Source organism: Carlito syrichta, unplaced genomic scaffold (genome assembly GCF_000164805.1).
Source record: "Carlito syrichta isolate Samal-C Ts95f unplaced genomic scaffold, Tarsius_syrichta-2.0.1 Scaffold287940, whole genome shotgun sequence".
In the NCBI taxonomy this organism is placed as follows: Eukaryota; Metazoa; Chordata; class Mammalia; order Primates; family Tarsiidae; genus Carlito; species Carlito syrichta.
The window spans coordinates 308,244-330,056 of NW_007232036.1; the positions used below are offsets into that span (position 1 = coordinate 308,244).

General features: G+C 34.2%; 1 protein-coding gene across 1 annotated transcript in view; it reads left to right on the forward strand.

The window, feature by feature from the left end:
- The window catches only part of ETNK1 (ethanolamine kinase 1), a 44,356-nt gene extending 24,224 nt beyond the window's left edge, over nt 1-20,132 (forward strand). Inside the window, 1 exon segment of the mRNA XM_008053184.2 lies at nt 19,880-20,132. Within this exon segment, the coding sequence (XP_008051375.2) occupies nt 19,880-20,024 (145 nt within the window). The 3' untranslated portion in view covers nt 20,025-20,132.
- Nucleotides 20,133-21,813: the final 1,681 nt, after the last annotated feature.

Consider the following 21,813-nt stretch of genomic DNA (forward strand, 5'->3'; position numbering starts at 1 on the left):
GTGCCCCCCTTCCTATTCACTGGATCTCACCCTAGCAATCCCTAGCAACTTTTTTTTGTTGTTTACCCAGGTGAAAAAGTTTTCAAAGAGAAACAGTTTTTGCTGATGTGGAAGAGGTGAAATAAAAATTGGCAGAAGCACTAAAAGGCATCAAAATTGACAATTTCAAAAACTGTTTTGAGCAGTGGAAAAAGTGTCTCAATAGGTATATTCCATAAAACAGAGAGTACTTTGAAGGCAACTGAGATTTAAACATGTAGGAATAAATACATAATTTTTTATAAATAAATTCCAGGTTTTTTTGGCTCCCCCCTTGTATTTGCAGCTCTCATTGTTGATTCTTTGCAGAAGAAAGGATTATAAGAGGTTTTGGATTGACCTGCTGCAGAGAGTCAGGCCTTCCCCTTAATTTTTAAAAAGCAGTATTTGAATTGAAATGTTTTACATTCCTGTTGCCAGTTGTTTAATTGTACATTTCTTATCACCAATTACTCAACTGTTCATATTTTCAGAGGCTTTACTTATTAAGATTATATTCATTTTGCTATCACTTCTTTGTTCTTAAAGTTCTTCATTATTTAATTCAATATATTATGTTTTCCACAAAGAATAATGTCTTATATATACTTGATCTTTTTTCTAAAATTGCCAATTTAAAATTTTCTTTCTGTTCTTGAAAAAAACTAGAAAATTTGCTTGATTTGAAAACAGCGGGTTAATTAATTTATAGTTAAGCCATCAATTCTCAACCATTTAGGTCTCAAAATCCTTTAAAACTCTTTAGGTTTGTTGAGTTCCCAAAGAGCTTTTGTTTTAGCATTTTATTTATATTTACCAATATTTACTATATTAGATATTATTAAAACAAATTTTTTAGAACACAGGAATATCAAGGATACATCCTGTTAGCTATTAGTGTAATTACATTATCATGTATGTAGTCTCTTGAAAACTACCCTGTATACTCATGAGAGAATGAGAGTGAGAAAGGTAAATGTCTTGTGAAAATAGTTTTAATTTTACAAACCTTATGAAAGGGTTTTGGGCCTCTGGGGGGTCTCTGGATCATATTTTAAGAATTGCTGTAGTTCTAGCTACTTGGAAGGCTTAGGCGGAAGGATTGCCTGAGCCCAGCCGGTCGAGGATGTGATGGCCATGAGCATGCCACTGCACTCCAGCCTGGGCAACAGAATGAGACTCCAACTCAAAAAAAAAACAAAGAATTGCTAAGTCAGTACACTGGTAAAATTTAAATGTACCAGTATTGTTTACTTATTGTAAACCTGTATCAAGTAATATATTAACATATTTTGTCATAGAAATCTGTTCAAACCTTAGTTTTTAGCCATTAGATGGATATGTTCTTGTCTTACATGAGTGTACTCGTAAGATATATTGAAGGATCCTGATTAGTAGGCATATATTTGCTCTTTTGTGTCAGTTTTTTGGTGGACTTTAGGCTTGCATATATTTATTTATAAATCCTCAAACTTGTTCACAATGGTTGAGAAATACCTATACAACAGGATACAAATGAATAGATGCATAAATTTGATCAAAAGAAAAGCTGCGGTTAGATTCAGATATAAAAATATATTCTATAAGGTTGGTACAGAGGAACCATATGAGTTTCCTTGCAACTAAAGCATAGAGAAAAACATTCGTTTTAAGATAGTGTCCACAGGCCCTGCAGTCTCCACTTTCCACTGAAAAATAGACTCCTGCTTGCCTGCTACCCAAGATCAGAAAGTCTGCATGCCCATGAGTGTTGGTGCCCATTTGGACTTTCACAATCAAACATGGCAGCAAAGACGTGACTATCAAAAACTACCAAGTCTTGGTAAAGTATGCTCCTCTACTTGCAAGATACTGGCAACATTATCATCAAACAGCGGCTTGCATGCAAAGCCACCAGAACACCTTCAAGAAGGCCATGGAATCCTATTTCAGTTCCTTATGGTACTTTACTCCTGAAGTGTTTATGGTAAGGAAGGTGGATATCTTTAGTCCTTCTTTGACTATTATGTGGGGTCCCAGGCCTCCCACTGAAGTAACTCACATTACACAGATGGTCTGAGTACTCCATCATGTCAATAGGATCCAGACATCTGGAAGAGAAGATCAAACTTTGTCAGAAGAGGGGGAGATGAAACTGAATCAGATGGGGAAGCAGAATGTGACCTGAGCAATATGGAAATCACAGAAGAGTCCTGCCAGCACTTTGTAGAGATCAACAGGCACAGAGGAGAAGAGCCTTGTCAGTCTCAGCAGCTAAACAAGAAGTACCGGTGTGACTATGTAAATATCCATCGCTACCCGTACTACAACATCTATTGGTCAGTGGAACCCCTGTCCAAGAGCCCCAACAAGCTGCACCACGCCAAGATGAAATGGAACAGCACTGCCAAGATGTGGGCCATGGAGGCTGCAGTGCAGCTGCACTTTGACCTGCACTGTGGCAGAAAGCAGCCCAAGTACTGGCCATTCATTTGCCTGAAGTTCTAAGCCCTGGGCAGAAGGACCCCTGGGAATGCTTTCTGAACAGGATCCCCTGCCACACTCCCTTTCTTTTGGATATACTCTCTTCATCTCTCCTTCTGTATGTTTATCAGGGAAAGAGGGCATTATACTGAGAAATGAGCATATTTATCAAAGTTCCAGTGAACCTGTCATGAGGGTAGGTGTGATATGTCAGCCACTTGGAAGTTATCTGGACTTACAAGGGGGAACCCAGAAAAACCCGGAATTAGTTTTTGGTGGGTAGACCCCTTGTAATACAGGATTCTCCTACTAGGTAAGTGGTCTAGGAATCCATCCACATTAGTGTACCAACTACCATTCAGCTTCAGTAAATTTTTTTTTGGAGATCCTATCAATACATTTTCCCATTTCATGATGGGTGATTTACGAGTGCACCTGTCCACATGATGCTTAATGTTCAGCAGTTTTTGGCCAAAAACAGCATAATTCTTGTTCCCCATCCTCCCTATTTACCCGATCTTGCCCCGAGAGACTTTGTTTGTTTCCCCAGATGAAAAAAGGCCTCAAAGAAAAATGTTTTGCCTGTGTGGAAGAGATGAAACAAAAAAATAACAGAAGCACTAAAAGGCATCAAAATTGATAAGTTCAGAAACTGTTTTGAGCAGTGGAAAAAGCATCTTGATAGTTGTATTCATCAAACAGAGAGTACTTTGAAGGTGACTAAAGTTTAAACATGTAAGAGTAAATACACAACTTTTTAAATAAATAATTACTTTTTTTAGGTCCCTTCTATACTGTTGCCAACATGGGAAACTTTCTCTTGACATAAAATTATAATTTTGTATATATTACACTAGTATAAATTGTTGTCAATAATAATGATGTTGTCAGTAATAATGTTCAGTTTATTAAAGTTCTTCCGTAGAGATACTGAACGAAAGGCCCATGGCCAAAAGACCTAAGAAAAAAAGTTGCTTAAGGCTAATACCATTTTTACTGGTTTAGAAGTCTTAATGGCCTTTGTAAACACCTTCATACATTACACATTGATATTTCTGAACTATCTTTAAGATATCAAATGTAAACTTAGAGTTGAAGTGGGGACATTACTTTACCACCTGCCAGTCATAAGTTCAGATTTAGGAGAGTCTTACCTTCTTTTACTGTATAGTTACATGAAGGAAACTGGACACCTGGGACAGTTTTTTCTTTTTCAATTATGGTGGAAAACTACGGAATCAGATGCCATGTTGAAATCCTGTATTAGGCAGTATAGCTTTTTTATTAAGAGAATGTTATGGAGCCAGATTGCCTAAGCTTTATGATCTGTGTGAATTTGGTTATACTATTTAAACATTTTGTGTCTCAATTTCCTCATCTAAAAAAATGGGAATATTACAGATTGCCAGGAGTTAATAAAAACAAAACAAAAACAACCACCTCTAGAGTTGTCGTAAGGATTATGTTCGTTAGTATATGTGGAAAGCTTAGAACAATGCCTGGCATATATTAATCACTATGTGTTAACTTTTATAATGATTATTATTTTTTTCTCATAAGACTTCTCACACTTTACCAGACTTGGCAGAGCTTCTAAGCACTTAGACATTAATTAAAACAACTATTAAATATTACCTCGGCAAGTTATTATGGATACTACTAATTCATTGACTTTGTTGTGCTTTTAGAGGTATCATTTTTGAATTTTAAAATTTAAACAGATTTTTGTTGTTTTTAGGGACTATTTACTTTGGTATATTATATAGTATTCTTTGAAGTATATGAAAGCAGGCTATGGATGTGACAAAATAAATATTCTTAGCCACTAATCCCTCTTCCATGTTCATCTCAGACAATAGTAACCAATCTTAGAACTCTTTCCTTCTGAATCTGGATATGACCTCACAATCTTTTCCAATGAAACAATACTACCTGTTTGTTCTACCTGTTCTAGATTTATTAAGCCCTTCTTTTGCTTTTATTTTCACTTATTTAAAGAAACCAATTTATATTGAAACTTCAAGATTTTTAAATTAATACTAAAAATATTAGTAATTTGTAAATTGCCATTCTATTAATAGTTATCAAGACTTAATATGTTAAAAGTTGGAGAAATGACATTAAAATGATGATGATGATGGCAAATACTGATACACACTTAGTATGAGCGAGGCACTGTTCTGAACATCTTACATATATTAATAAATTCAACCCATAACAACCCTAGAGGATAGTCAATAGTAATCTCATTTCACTAGATGGGAAAACTAAGGTGCAAAGATTTTAAGTAATTTGCTTATGATCACATTACTAGTAAAGTACTAAAAGAATACTAATGATAAGTAACTGAGCCATTTTTACTCATTGAGAAAAGAAAATAAAATATAAAGGAAAATAGTAATATCTTTTTAAAAACACTTTCAAAAAACAACTTAGAAAAATTTGTAGATTTGAAGTGAGTCAACTCAAGAAGAAAATGACTTTTTTCTATTTATTTTTACCATTTCACATAATAATTGTTAATCGTTATTACTCCTTCTATCTAGCTTTCATTTTTGTACCCCTTAACCAACTTCTCTTCATCATCTCCCTAGCTAGATCTACTCATTCAGAATATGTATGTGATACTAATGAAGACATATACACACTTTATAAAAAGAATATACAGTTAGAAGCCAAACATCAATACTCTCAGTTGAATTCTATGATAATTGACTTATGTGATATATTGAATTGCCCCATAATTTTGAAGAGGAGAAGCAGAGTGGAGTCTGAGAAAGGAGTAAAAGAAGATGACAGTATGGAACACTGTGTGATAGGATTGGTTAGTTGCCATTATGAGTAGTCATATTTGCTGTTCAATTTATTTTGCTATTAAATTTGTTTTAAATTATATTGTAATTCTCTTATGGCATTTAAAAGTGTTTAGCAGGTTTGTTAATCACTATAAAACACAGAAAATATAAAAAAACTAATTGAGGGAAAAGCAAGTTTGGATTAATACAATGTTTGAATTATAAATGATTTTAAATAGGAATGCGACTTCATCGTTTTCACACATGTACAGTGATATACTTTTTAAATACCAAGTAAGTGAATAAACTTGGTTCTAGAGCCCCAAGAAGATATTAGAGATGTAAATTTTGGGTGATATACTTATTTAACTTTTCTCTTTTTAAAAAAATGAATTTTGTGTGTCTGTGCTACTAACAAGAATCTTGGATTTATTAAATAATAGTGGCTTATTGCCAGTTTGGGGTTAGGTGTCACATTTTGATCCATTGTTATGAGCTTTAATATTTGAATATAATCATGACCTTTCAGAAACCTTGATTTGTAGACGAGGCTAATGTGCAGCCGGACTGATTCCTCACAGCTTCAGAAAATGTTGATTGAAATCAAAGTCCACAGTACTTTATTACCTAATTCATCCATAGCTATATGCCTATATTATGATTATGATCAAGGTATGTGCTTTCACTATAAATGGTATATGTTTATGTTTGATCTAGTCTGGGAGAGGAGGAAGAAGAATCCAAGCAGTCCCTGCTGTCCTAGTAAGGGAGGGGTAAGCTAAATAGTATACAAGAACTGAAAAGGTTTTCGAAAATGTACAGGTAGTTGATGTGGGCATACTTGGGAAATTAGGCAGTATTTCACTGAGTTCACATTTGAACTAAACTTTAAAGGACAGGATAGCATATTGGAAGTGAGGGAATGGTGTATAGTTAAGCACCAAGTTATACTAAGTTAACAAGTTGTACTAAATTCATCTTTAACTGATAATCCCATTTATGGAAATTTATCATTATTTGTTTTTGATTGTTGTAGCAATCAAGTATTACTGATACCTTCAGAACATTTTTAAAATTTAGAGGTGTTTAGGAATTTTTCAGATACCTTATCAGATATTTCTCAAAAACTTGTCTCCTTTTGGAAATCCTGGATGAAGTTTAATTAAAAATATTAAAATCATCCAGTGGCAAACATAATGGCAAAATATGATTTCAAATGAATTGTAGATGTTTATTAAAAAGCATATTAATATTACTGTAGTAGAACTGGCACATTGTGAGTTACATGTAAAATTGGCAGTGTTTCCCTTTGGAAGTCAGTAGGAAAATATATAATAATTCATGAATGAAAGTTATATGCTGTGTTTCTGGCAGCTACAATTAGAAATCTCTTATTCAGATATAATTAAGGTAGATCAACACAAGGAATATTATGCTACATTGAAATGTTAATTTTGAATATTGTCTAATACATGCAAAATGACTGATGAGGGCTAAGAGGAAAAATCAGCTTAAAAATAGATTATTTAGCCATTGAAACTATAAAGAAAAGGTAGCTTAGCTGTAGCTACAATTCAGCAATAATTTGCTTATACGAAAACTCAAAGGGATATGTAAAGTGTGATACTATTGTATTGGGGTGGTAGGATTAGAGATTATTTTTCAATTTCAAAAAATTTTGTTACAGTACCTTTAATTTTTTAAAAGCTTTCAAGAGTGGTAACAATTAGCGAGTATTAGAGTTCTCTGAAGCCTTGAGACTTTCACATATTTAGCTTTAATAAGTATGAAATTTGCCTTGATGTTACTGCAGTAAAACCTTACTGAGACTAAGTAAAAGAAGGATCATGAAAATTAGATATCTTTTAAGTAATTTTTAAATAACTTTTTTATATATACAAAACATAAATTAACGACGTGTTAAATAATGCTTGTAATATATATGCCAAACATATACCTAAGTGAAATTAATTCACTAATGAAGAGATTTTCCCTTTAAAGATTTTTTTTAGAGGAGTTTTAGATTCACAGCAAAATTGAAAGAAAAATACAGATATTTCTCAGATTCCTATCTTCTACAATTTCTCCTTTTATCAACATCCCCATCAGAGTAGTACATTTGCTACAATTCATAAACCCACAATGATAAGTCATTATCACCCAAAGTCCACAGTTTACATTAGGGTTCATACTTGGTATTGTATATTTTATGAGTTTGGACAAATGTGACTACTATTATACTACTGTTAAAATAGCATGCAGAGCATTTTTACTGCCCTGAAAAAATCTGTGCTCTGCCTGTTCATCCTTTTTTTCCGCCAACCCAGGGAAACCACTGATTTTTTTGTTCCTTCCATGGTTTTGCTTTTTCCAAAATGTCATATAGTTAGAATCATATCATATGTAGCCTTTTTAGATTGGCTTCTTTGACTTAGTAATATGCATTTAAGTTTCCTTCATGTCTTTTCATGGCTTAATGACTGATTTCTTTTTAAGGCACTAAGTAATATTTCATTGCCTGGTTTTACAAAGCTTATTTATTCATTTACTACTGAAGTACATTTTGGTTACTTCCAAGTTTTAGCAATATGAATAACGCTGCTATCAGTATCCCTATGCAGATTGTTGTGTGTACATAAGGTTTTGTTTTATTGTTTAAAGATTTGTGGTGTACATGTGAGTATTTGCTACGTAAGTAAATTGTGTGCAGGCGACGTTTGGGCTGCTAGTGAGCTCTCTCTCTCCCCCTGGTAGTGGACATGGTACCCAATGGGTGGTTGTGTGCCCCTTATTCCCCCTCCCTCCCTCCTTTATTAGTGCCCAGCATTTGTTGTTCCCACTTTTGTGCTTACATACTCAAAGTTTAGGTCCCAGTTATGAGTGAGAACATGCTGTATTCAGTTTTTTGTTTCTGTGATAGTCCATTTAGAATGATGGTTTCTAGCTTCATCCATGTTGCTGCAAAGGACATGATTTTGTTTTTCTTTATGGCTGCATAGTATTCCATCATGTACGTGTACCACATTTTCCTTATCCATTGTGTGGACGTAAATTTTTCACTCCTTTGAGTAAATGCTAAACAGCATGATTGCTGGATCTTATGGTAAGAGTATATTTAGTTTTGTAATAAGCTGCTGAACCACTTCCCAAAGTGGCTGTGCCATTTTATATTCCTTGCTGTTGCTCCATGTGTTTGCCAGTATTTAATGTTGTCAGTGTTCTGGATTTTGGTCATTCTCCTGGGTATGTAGTGATACCTCATTGTTTTAACTTGTGTTTTCCTGATGATGTATGATGTGGAGTACCTTATCGTATGTTTCTTTGTCATCTGTGTATTTTCTTTAATGAAGTGTTTGCTAAGGTTTTTGGTCCTTTTTTTTTTTTTGGAGTTGGAGTCTCATTCTGTTGCCGGAGCTGGAGTACAGTGGCATGCTTGCAGCCACCCCAGTGTCTACCTGTTGGGCACCAGCGATACTTCCTCCTCAGCCTTCCAAGTAGCCAGAAGTATAGGTGGGCGCTACCATGTCCAGCTAATTTTTTGATTTATTGTAGAGCTGAGGTCTAACCAAGTTGCCTGGGCTGGTCTTGAACCTATGGGTTCAGGCAATCCACTCGCCTTGGCCTCCCAAATTGCTAGGTTTACAGGCTGAGCCACCGAGCCCGGCCTGATCCATTTTTAATTGGGTTGTTTGTGTTCTTATGACTGACATTTAAGAATTCTTTGTATATTTTATATTAACAGTTATTTATCGGACATGTGTTTTGCAAATAATTTTTCCAGTCTATGCTTTGTCTTTTTATTCTCTTGACAGTTCTTTGCAGCGCAGTTTTAATTTTATTGAAGTTCAGCTTATCAATTTTTTCTTTCTTGGATCATGCCTCCATGGTGTTATATCTGAAAAGTCATTACCAAACCCAGAGTCATCCAGATTTTTCTTCTGTGTTATCTTCTCAGAGGTTTTTAGTCTTGGATTTGACATTTAGGTCTATAATCCATTTTGAAATAATTTTTATAAGGGATGGTCTTATGAAGAGTCTGTCTAAATTCAGATTTTTGCATGTGAATATTCAGTTGTCCAGCACCATTTGTTGAAAAGACTATCATTTTTCCGTTGTATTGCTTTTGCTCCTTTGTTAATATCAGTTGACTATATCCGTCCCTTGATTTTTTTATCTGTTCTTTGGAAAATGTCACTCTATCTTGATTACTGTAGTTATATAACCATTCTTGAATTTGGGTAGTGTCAGTCCTTCAACTTTGTTCTTCTTCAATATATTGTATTGGATAGCCTGGGTATTTTGCCTGTTATAAACTTTATTAAAATTTGTTAAATTATTAAGTATTTTACTAATGTATTTTTAATTGACAACTGTGAATTATGTATATTTATGCAGAACAATATTTATATAAACTTTGGATTTTATTTTCTGATATCCACAGAATAACTTGCTGGGATTTTGATTGGGGTTACATTGAATCTGTAGATCAAGTTGGAAATAACTTGGCAGTATTGAGTCTTCTTATCTGTGAATATGGAATATCATTTATTTAGTTACTTAATTTTTTTCCCAGAGTTTTGTAGTCTTCCTCTTATAGAACTCGAGCTTTTTTTTTTTTTTAGATTTATACCTAAATTTCATTTTTTTGATGTGCTACTGTAGAATGTAGTACATTTGATTTTCTAAGTCAATTGCTGATGTTTAGGTAAGCAGTTGATGTTTACCTTATAGTCTCCATGCTTGTTATATTTGCTTGTTCCAGCAGTTTTTTTGTTGTTGTTTTTTGGTCAATATTTTTTATTTTTCTGTGTAGACAATCATGTTATCTGCAAAAAAAAGAAAAAAGTTTTATTTTTTAATTTTCACTAAATATAGCTCTTCCTGCTTGTCTTACTGCATCAGCTAGGGCTTTCAGTACAGTGTTGAGAATAGTTGGTGAAAGGGCATGCCCTTGCTTTGTTCTTGACTTAGTGGAAACTCATGTTTCTCACTATTAAGTAGGGTATTAGGTGTAGTTTTTTTTGTAGATATTCTTTATCAAGTTAAGGATAGTCTCGTTCCCTCTATTCCTAGTTTACTGAGAGTTTTTATGATTAATGGGTGTTGGGTTTTGTGAAATGCCTTTTTTGACACTGTTAATAGGTTCATATGATTTTTCTTCTTTAGTCTGCTAATGTAATGGATTACATAAATTAATTTTCAGGTATTGAGCTAGTCTTGCCCACTTGGGATAATCCTTAGTCAGGATGCATACTTTTTTTATACATTGTTAGATTTGATTTGTTAATATTTTGTGAGACAAATATATTATAAAAATAGAAAATAAATAATCTTAAGTAGGAAATATAAAAATACAGCTTTTTCTGTTATATATAAACGTACTAATAGAAGACAATTGAAGTGATTAAATCAAGTCTTTTTAAGAAATATTTTTCTTTTTTTAATGAGCATTTATTATTTAACAAAATTTTAGTTAAGTACACATAACATAAAATTTACCATCTTGACCATTTTTTAAAAATGTATGACTTGTTAGTATTGTTTATTCACATGATTGTGTAACTTATTTTTCATATTATAAAACTGAAATTATTTGCTTGTTAAAGAAACCTCACTTATCTCCTTCTCCTATCTTCTGACAGCTATCATTTACTTTCTATCTTTATAAATTTGACTACTTTAGGTATATCATGTAAGTGGAATCATGAAGTATTTTCCTTTTGATGACTGGCTTATTTCACTTAGCATGCAGTCTTTAAGGTTTATTCATGTTATAGCATGTGTCAGAATTTCCTTTGTTCAAGGCTCAATAATGTTCCATTGTATTTATATATTGTATTTTGTTTATTCATCCGTGGATGGACACTTGGGCTGTTTTCACTTTTTGGTTATTGTGAATAATGTTACTGTGAACATGGTTGTATAAATATCTTTTGAGACTGTTTTACATCTTTTGGATAAATGTGGAATTGCTGGATCATATGACAGTTTTATTTTTTAATTATTTGAGGAATCACCATACTGTTTTCTGTAGTAGCTGCACCATTTTATATTCCCACCAACAGTGTGCAAGTGTTCCAATTTGTCCACATTCTTGCTGGTTGTTATTTTCTGTTTTTTTCATAGTAATCATTCTAATAGGTATGAGGTGATATCACATTGTGCTTTTGATTTGTATTTTTTCTAATGATTTATGATGTTGAACATCTTTTATGTGCTTATTGACCATTGGTTTACTTTTTCTGCAGAAATAACTATTCGTGTTCTTTGCTTGTTTTCTAATTGGATTGTTTGTTTTTTGCTGTTGTTGTTGAGTTATAGGAATTATCCATATATTCTGGATATTAACCTCTTGACAAATATGTACATAATTTCCCAATAGTTTCTTTCGTTCTGTGGGTTGCTTTCCACTCTCTTGATTGTGTCCTTTGAGGAGTACTCTTAAATTTGATGCAATCCAGTTAATCAGTTTTTACTTTTGTTGCCTATGTTTTTGGTGTCATATCCAAGAAATCATTGCCAGCGTCCAGTGTCATAAAACTTTCCCTCCATTTTCTCCTAAGAGCTTTCATAGGTTTAGCTTTTACATTTAGATCTTTGATCCATTTTTAGTTAATTTTGATATATGGTGTAAGGAAGGAGTTCATTCTTCTGCATGTGGTATAGTTTTCCCAGCAGCATTTGTTATCCCTTCTCCATTGTTGTTCTTTTCCATTGTTCTTTCTTCATTGAATGTTCTTGGCACCTTTGTTGAATATCATTTGACTGTATAATTGTTTGTTTATTTTTGGGTTCTCTTTTCTATTCCATTTGTCTATATGTTTTTCTTTGTGACAGTATCAAACTGTATAGATTACTGTAGCTTTGTGTAATAAGTTTTGAAATCAGGAAGTATAAGACTTCAACTTTACTCTTCTTTTCCAATCTTGTTTTAGCTATTTGGGTGTCCCTTGAGTTTCCACATGAATTTTAGGATGCATTTTTCTGTTTCTGCAAAAATTGCCTTTGGAATTTTGATATGGATTGACTGAATCTGTAGATCACTTTGGGTTGTATTGACATCTTAATAGTATCACGTTTTTCATTCTATGAACACGGGTTGTCCTTCCATTTATTTTTGTATTGAATTTTTTTCAGCAACATTTTATGGTTTTTGGTATACAGTTCTTTCACCCCATTGGTTAAAAACTATTAGTCTGATTCTTTTTTTAGTAGGGCTCACTCTTTTACCCAGGCTGGAGTGCAGTGGCACGGTTATGGCCAACCAACCTTAGCCTCAACCTCCTGGACTCAGTTGATTCTTTCTCCTCAGCCTCCTGAGTAGCTGGGACTACATATGGGTGCAAGCTACCACACCTGGCTATTTTTTTTTTTTTTTTGTAGAGCCGAGGTCTCATGTTACTCAGGTGGATCTCAAACTCCTGGGCTAAGGCAGTCTTCCCTCCTTGTCCTCCCAAAGTACTGGGATTACAGGTGTGTGCCCCATAACCATCCTAATTTTCTTAACAAAGCCATTCTTCACAAACTGCATGTTTTGTTCAAGGCCAGTTTGTCAAAAATATTAGATACGTATGACACTTCTAATAGTGTATTGGATTTTTTAGTCTTTTATCAAAGCCTAGTTTTTAAGTATACAGCTGCTATGGTTGCAACTTAACTATTTTTATCTTAGTACGAGGAGATTTGTATTATTTTCAGCTATGATCTGAAAGTTTGTTTCCCCTCAAAATCTTTTTTGTTGAAACTAGTCCCAGTGTATTAAGAGGTGGGGACTTTTGGAATATTAATCATGAGAGAGGTCCAAGGGAGCTTGCTTACCCCTTCCACCATGCGAAAACACAGCAAAAAACTGCCATCTATGAGGAATGGCCCACATTAGATACTGAATTTGCTAATGCCTTGATCTTGGACTTGTTGGTTCCAGAACTGTGAGAAAGAAATTTCTGTCATTTTTAAACTACTCCATTTGTGGTATTTGTGTTACAGAAGACTGAAAGAACTAAGATACTTTACTTGTTAATTTTGCAGCATAAAGTATAAAAAAGACCAGTAGTTATGAGACCTGTAGAAATTGACTTGAATTCTAGACTTTGAGAAGAATTTAAGCAAGATGTGACTTCTTATTAAAGAACATGGGCAGTGTTTCAAATAGATGTTTATTTTCTTTTTGTATAGGAAATTATTACTTTTGTTACAATTTTTATTACATGAGATTTTTAAAAAATCCACCTGACAAAAAACCTAATAAACCTTGGTATTATGGTAAATTTCTAAATGTACTCTCATTCTTTTGCCAAGATAACTGACTCTAATTTATCAAGTATTTTTTAAGTACCTCCTCTAAGTTCTGAGCACTAAAACAGATAAAAACATAAGATACAGTCTTTGCCCCTTGAAGAATAACTTAGTGATATTTATCAATTGTATTGATAAAATAATCTTAATTACTAATATTATTGCTGTTGTTCTATTTTGAATTATGTAGGAAAATAGCATGTTAAGTGACATCATGAATATATTTTTGACTATTATATAAAAATGATACTATTACTTAATATTAGTAGTATCCCTTACAGCGTTAATTTTATTTTAGCAATGCATCTACAGATAGGGCAAATTATTTATAATTTACTTATACTAGACATTAAAAATTGTCTTTTTCATTTTCATAAATATTTTTTGCAAGTATTAACTATGTTGTACTATGATGATTATTAGATATTTTAGTTTCCATTAGAGTAACCATATATTACTTTATGCAGAAAGTGTTTTTAAAATTTTAAAAGTAATTTTTATAATTCTATCTATAATTTTAAAAATTTGTTCTAAGGAACAGTTGTATTTGGTAAATTTTTAAAGAAAGTCATCATTTGGAAAAATTTTACTTTGATCACACTATAGTTTTTGTATATTTAACCTTTCTGTTGTAATTCATAGGAAATTGTTGTGAAATAGGAAGTTAGTCTATCAGGTATTTGTATATGAATCTGAATGTGAAGTTCATGTTGTGATTACTGAACTTAAAAGTTTAATAATCAATCACCACTCCTATTCAACAGAGTGCTGGAAGTCCTGATCAGAGCAGTCAGGCAAGAGAAAGGAAAAAAAGGTATCCAAATAGGAAAAGAAGAATAAATTATCCCTCTTTCACAGATGATACGATTCTACGTCTAGAAAACTCTTAAGATGCCACCAAAAAACTCCTAGCACTCATAAGTGTCTTAGTAAAACCTCAGGGTCCAAAAAAATGCTCAAAAATCAGCTGCATTTCTGTACACCAACAACATTCAAGCTGAGAACCAAATCAAGAACACAATCCCATTCATAGTAGCCGCAAAAAAATTAAAACACCTAGGAATATCCAACCAAAGAGGTGAAAGATTTCTATAGTGAAAACTAAAAAGCACTGCTGAAAGAAATCAAAGATGACACAAACAAATGGAAAAATTCCCATGTTCATGAATTGGAAGAATCAATATTGTTAAAATGTCCATACTGCCTAAAGCAGTCTATCGATTTAATGCAATCCCTATCAAATTAACAGCATCATTTTTCACAGATCTAGAAAGAACAATACTTAAATTCATATGGAAGCAAAAAAAGAGCATGAGTATACAAAACTAGCCTATGTAAAAAGTAGAAAGCCAGAAGCATCACACTGCCAGACTTCAAAATTTGCTAGAATGCTACAGTAACTAAAACAGCATGGTACTGGTACAAAAATAAACACATAGGCCAATGTAATGGAATTGAGAACCCAGAAATAAAACTACTGTCATACAACATACAACCATCTTGTCTCTTACAAGTTAAAAAAAAACAAACACTGGGGAAAGGACACCTTGTTTAACAAATGATGCTGGGGAAAGTGGCTCATCATGAGAGAAGAAGGAAGGTGGATCCTTTCCTCTCACCATATACAAAAATTAACTTAAGATACATTAATGACCTAAAAATAAGTTCTCAAACTATAACAATCCTAGAAGAAAGCCTAGAAACACTCTTCTGAACATCAGCCTAGACAATGAATTCACGACCAAGACCTCACGAGCAAAACAACAAAAGCCAAAATTGACAAGTGGGACCTAATCAAATACAAAGAACTTTTGCATAGCAGATGAAGCCATCAACTGAGTTAATAGACAGCCTAGAGAATGGGAGAAAATATTTGCAACCTGTACATTCAACAGAGGACTTATACCCAGAAGCATCAAAGAACGCAAACAAATTGACAGGAAAAAAATAATAATCCCATTTAAAGTGGATGAAGAACATGAACAGACATTTCTCGAAGGAAGTCATACAAGCAGCCAACAAACATGAAAAAATGTTCAACATCACTAATCAGAGAAATGCAAATTAAAACCACAGATACCATCTCACGACAGTCAGAATGACTGTTAATAAAAAGTAAAAAAACACATGGTTTTTGGTGTGGTTGCAGAGAAAAGGGAACATTTGTATACTGATGGTGAGAATGAGAATGTAAACTAGTCAACTTCTGTGGACAGCAGTTGGGAAATTTCTGAAAGAACTAAAAATAGATTTACCATTTGACCCAGCAATCCCACTACGGGATATATACCCAAAGGAGCATAAATCACTCTACCAAAAAGGCACCTGTATTTATATGTCTACCTCAGCATTATCTACAGTAGTTAAAAACATGGGACCACCTAGGCACCCAGCAACAGTGAACTGGATGAAGAAAATATGGTACATATACACTATGGATAATATGCAGCCATACAAAAGAACAAAATCATGCCTTTTGCAGCAACATGGCTGCAGCTGTAGACCATCCTAAGTGAATTGTCACAGAAACAGAAAACTAAATACCACATGTTCTATTCATAAATGAGAGCTGAGTGCATACAGGCATAAAGATAAGAATAGTAGACACTGAGGACTCTTAAAGAGGGGAGGAAGAGAAGGGAAAAAGAATTGGAAAATTACCCACTGGGTATCCTGCCTACCACCTAGGTGATGAGCTCAATAGAAGCCCAAACATCACCATCACACAATATACCTATGTAATAAACTTATGTACACACCCCTTGAACCTAAATAAATAAATAAAATAGTTTTTAAAAGTTTAAATCAATCAAATTTTTATGTAGATGTTCATTTTTTTCCCCCTGATATTAGGAACATATGAAATGAAGTCTGAGGGAAAACTTCAAAACTATGTAATGGGCCATGTATTTTGTTCTTTGTAAGGAACCTGAGAACCAGAGAAATTAAATTATTTACTTAAGTTTAGATCGCAAATACAATGGCAAAGTCAGACTGAAAGCCCAACTAATTTTGTGCAGTGTTATTGAGATATCCTATAGTGGTAAAGATGTGGCTTTTGGATTGGATTATCGATTCATATCCTGGCTGTGCCCCTGTTGGCAACCTTTCTGCCAGAAAGGTCGATGTACTCTAAATTGATACTTTCTCTTCTAGCAGCTATTTATATTAAATAGATTTCATTAACTTGGAACATTTAGCCCCCTTGGAGTTGTGGCCATACTATTTTATTCATTTTTGGAGAACTTACCATAGAATTGTCATTTCAGTCACAGTCAGCTGACTAACTAGACAACTTTTACAATTACATTTTATATATTGCAAATAAGAGTCTCTTACAAACCTTGGGATAAAACTATTAAAAAATTACATTCTTGGCCAGGCATGATAGTTAATGCCTGTAATCCAGGCACTTAGGGAGGCCCAGGTGGGAGGATTGTTTGAGCCCAGGAGTTCAAGACCAGCCTGAGCAACAGCGAGACTTCTTCTCTACAAAAATAAAAGTATTAGCCCGGCATGGTGGTGCATGCTTGTAGTCCTAGCTACCTGAGATTCAGAGGTGGAATGATCGTCTGCTCTTAGGGGATTGAAGCTTGCAATGAGCCATGATTTTGCCACTGCACTCCAGCCTGGGTGATAGAGTGAGACCCTGACTTAAAAAAGAAAAAAAAAAAGGCATTCTTAATTATTTTTAGAACTCCAAGCAAATAAAATTTGTTGGTGCTAAATACCTATTCTGATTTATGTGTCCCTTCTGAATCACTTGTTTCATTTGTTCAGTAAATATTTCTGGGTCACTGAATTCTGTTGACATAGGTTACCCCGTAAGTTTTATGTAACACAGCTTTTACCTTGCTTCAAGGCTCTACTTTCCTCTTCTCCCTCAAGTTTAAACCCAGTTTTAACTGACTTAAAGTATGTGCGTGGAAACGTGCATGTGTGTGTACATGTGGGTTTTTTCATTTGGGTTTTTTCTGTATTCTTGTAGACAAGAATATGCTGTCTTGAGCAGGGTTGGTCAGTGGTTTCATTTATATAAATAAATGTTTGTTCATCCATTTGTTTGTTTGAGAGGTATGTCCCAAAGTACACATGCATAAAAAGATTACAGATTTAAATAATTTAGTAATGCATTAGTTAGATTAAGGATGAGGCTAATACTATTGATTGTTGATGGTAATTTGAAAATACATGTTGACTTCAAGGATTTATTGGTGCATAAAAACTGAGAATACTGAGTTTGATCCATAGAATGGATCTGGGAACTGTAACATTAGGAATATCATTTTATTCTGTTTGCCCTTTTTTTTCTGACAAACTTTCCATAAGAAAGACCATGATGTTAATCAACAGATTTCTCTAATCAGTTTAGCTATCCCAGGATTGGGGGTGAAGTTCCATTTTTCCTAATAGCTTCAACCAAAGCGATTAGCTTCAATTAATTTAGGATCAACTCTCTGGCTTAGCTAGGTAAATATGAGGGGAGACCCCAAAACCCCCACAATTTGTATGTAAAAAATTGTGTATTTATTCTTATATGTTTAAATTTCAGTCACCTTTAGAGTGCTCTCTGTTTGGTGCAATACATCTATCGAGACATGTTTACCACTGCTGAAAACAGTTTTAGGACTCGTCAGCTTTGATGCCTTTTAGTGCTTCTGCCATTTTTTATTTCACCTCTTCCACATCTGTGAAACATTTCCCTCCGGGGATATAACATAAAACCTTCCTAAATAACCTTCTTTGAATAATATTAATAATTTTTAAAATAGAAGCTAACTCAGCAATCATGTAACCAGACACTGTTTTAAGCACTTTACATACACCAACTCAATCCTTATAAAAACTCTGTATGGTTAATACGCTACTCTTGATATTTCCATTTTATAGAAGAGAAAACAGGTAACTTGCTTTAAGGTTACACAGCAGAAGTGCTAACTGGGGGAACTGGGATTTAATCTCATCAGTTTGGCTCCAGAGTCTTGTGCTTTTAACCTTTACAATACTAGACTGCCTCTCAACTCTGCATTATCTCAACAAGTCCAGGAAATCTTGCTTCACCATTACCATCCGCCTCATTATTTTTTAAATGACTTTCCTCAAAATCTTTCCATCAAATAGCTATTTTAAAAGAGAATTTTCTATCTTTATACTGTAGCTTCATGGATATCCAGCACGCTAGACACACTTTCAGAAGACTGCTTAGTCTGTGTTGGCAGGGTATAACTTCCCTATTGAATCAAAGTTTGACAAACTACCCACAAATACACATCTGGGAACCTTTTAAATATCTTAATGCTCTGTCTGCACCCTAGACCAATTAATCAGAATTTCTGGGGATAGCACGTAGGCCTTTGTAACTTTTTTTTTTAAGTTTTTCAAAACCATGCCAACAAGAACTAAGAGAACAGGTAGAGTTGGTGGAGCCAGGTTTCAACAAAAGGGGTTTCAGGTGATAGATGCGTTCACATGGGAGAAGCAAAATCCAATAGAGAGTACAGCGGGACCTCACAGAAAGCCAGGGAGGAAGACTTCCAGCCCAGGTGAACCTTTTAAAAGAAGCCTGTAACTCTGAGTTTCAGAAGTACACTCAGAATCTTAAGAATCTAAATCAGTCCTTGCCAACTTCAGTGGATGTTTGTCTAGAGCAATAGTTTCGGAGTGTTACTCACCAATGGATCCCCCATCAATTAGTCAGAAGTGAGGACAAAGGCTTCAAAGGCCCACATGTAGGGTCCTGAGTGAGAGGTCTAGGGGTCCAGTGATGAATCTGATTTTGACTGACTGCACCATAACAGTTAAAGAAAAAGTTATTCACTGATAACTTGTTAAAGAATGATACAGCTGACTTTATTCAGGATGATTTTGATAGGTATTGGGACCATGGCAATGGGAGTTTGGAGCAGGGGCAAATACAAATACAGCATGGGTTAGGTAGAAATTTATAGCCAAGGAACAGAGTGGGGTCAGTGGATGACAGATTACTAAGAGGTAACATCAGGTATAAGGGTATTCTGGCTAAAACATCCAAACAGAATCCTTGCTGAAGACAGGCCAGAGAGGTCCGACATCACCTGGGGGATGGGACCTGATCAAATATTAAAGGTGGTCAAATACTAAGGATAGGGGAGTTTTTGCTAAAGTGACTTTTCAGGGTTCTTGCAAAAACTGAATTTTACGAGGAAATGCACTGGAAGGCTTACAAGTAGATCAGGAGACTGACTAAAGTTTGGTCAAGAATCTTTGTTAGTAGACATGAACTTTGTGATGCTTAACTTTTTCTTTTTATGTTGTTTTGTTTTAAACAGGCTAATAGCTCGTCAACTTGCTAAAATCCATGCAATCCATGCACACAATGGTTGGATTCCAAAATCTAATCTGTGGCTAAAGATGGGAAAATATTTCTCTCTCATTCCCACAGGATTTGCAGATGAAGACCTTAACAAAAGGTAAAATTGCTTTTACATTTGAAATTATGTTTTGCATTGCATTGCTCTATAATAGGGTTTCAAAGGTAGCTACAAGATTTCTGTGTATAAAATCTGATTTTATCTCTGCATTGAAATATATATTAATTCTTTGACTCTCAGATAGCACTGCAGAAATAACTGCCTCTCTATCCCCCTCAGTGCCCTTTGCCCAAAAAATACCCTAAAAACAGCAAAACTCAATAGAAGTAGGGGACGAAACAGATATAGACCATTACTTGGAAATAATGGTAATATAAGGTCACTATGAATGGATACATTTTTGCATATTATGAGTTGGCCATAGAGAGGTTTTTATAAAAAAAAAAAAACCTCTTTTTGTTCAAGGCCTAGTGATCAACATTGGGATAGTGTAATACCAGAGTGTGGAAAGTTTGGGTTATTTTTACTGTGACTATTTAAATCTCAGATAATGAGGTTGAAAATTCTCTTATTGGAGTCTTACCCAGTTTTTGTAAGACTGACTCTTCAGTTTCAAACTGACTAAGATATTTCATTATTTTCTGTACAAAAAATGTATAGATCAGCATTTAAAATCTAAATTATATGAACATATTTTATATAATGTGATTATTATTAATACAAAAATTGGAAATAATATTTTGTTGTTTTTATCTAAAACATGTGCAGACTACATATTTGTATTTAGAAGTCTTTGTTTCAAGAACAATAGAGGCAAAACAGGACCTATAGATTTTTTTCTTCTTTTTATTTTAAAATATTCATTAGGGAAAAAATAGCTATAGTTTGATTATTTCAAAGATTAATTTCATTCATTTTGTGTATGTATTTGGGTAGCTTGTTAAACTTTCATTCAATAGTGATGTTATACCCTCCCAACACAGACTAGGCAGTCTTCTGAAAGTGTGTCTAGCGTGCTGGATATTTTTGAAGCTACAGTATAAAGATAGATAATTCTCTTTTGAAATAGCTATTTGATTGAAAGATTTGGGGAAAAAGCCGTTTAAAAATAATGAGGCAAATGGTAGTGGTGAAGCAAGATTTCCTGGTCTTTTAAGATAATGAAGAGTTGAGAGGCAGTCTGGTATTGTATAGTTTGTCTCTGGAGCCAAACTGATGAGATTAAATCCCAGTTCCCCCAGTTAACATTTCTGCTGTGCAACTTTCTATAAAATGGAAATAGCAAGAGTAGTGTATTAACTGGACTCAGTGGCTCAGCCTGTAATCCCAGCAATTTGGGAGGCTGAGGAGAGTGGATTGCCTGAGCCCGCAGGTTTGAGACCCACCCGCGCAACTTGGCGAAACCTCATCTCTACAATAAATCAAAAATTAGTTGGGTTTGGTAGCAGGCACCTGTAGTTCCAAGTACTTGGAAGGCTGAGGTGGAAGAATTGCTGGAGCCCAGCAGGCCGAGACTGCTGTGGCCGGTAGTGTGCTACTGCACTCCAGTCTGGGCAACAGAGTGAGACTCCAACTCCAAAAAAAAAAAAAAGAGTAGTGTATTAACCGTACAGAGTTTTTATGAGGATTAATTGAGTTATTGTATGTAAAGTGCTTAAAACAGTGCCTAGTTACCTAATTGCTGAGTTAGCTTCTATTTTAAAAATTGTTATTCAAAAAAGATTATTTATGTGGTTTTTGTTACATTTCTTAGACTCTCCAAGGTATACTTTAAATTCTTGAGGTTAGTAGTACTTTGAAAAAGCTGGAGGTATACTATGGTAAGTAACAGGAAGAAAATATATAAGAGCACAAAATACTATTTGAATATTAAAATATTTTTTATACCTCTC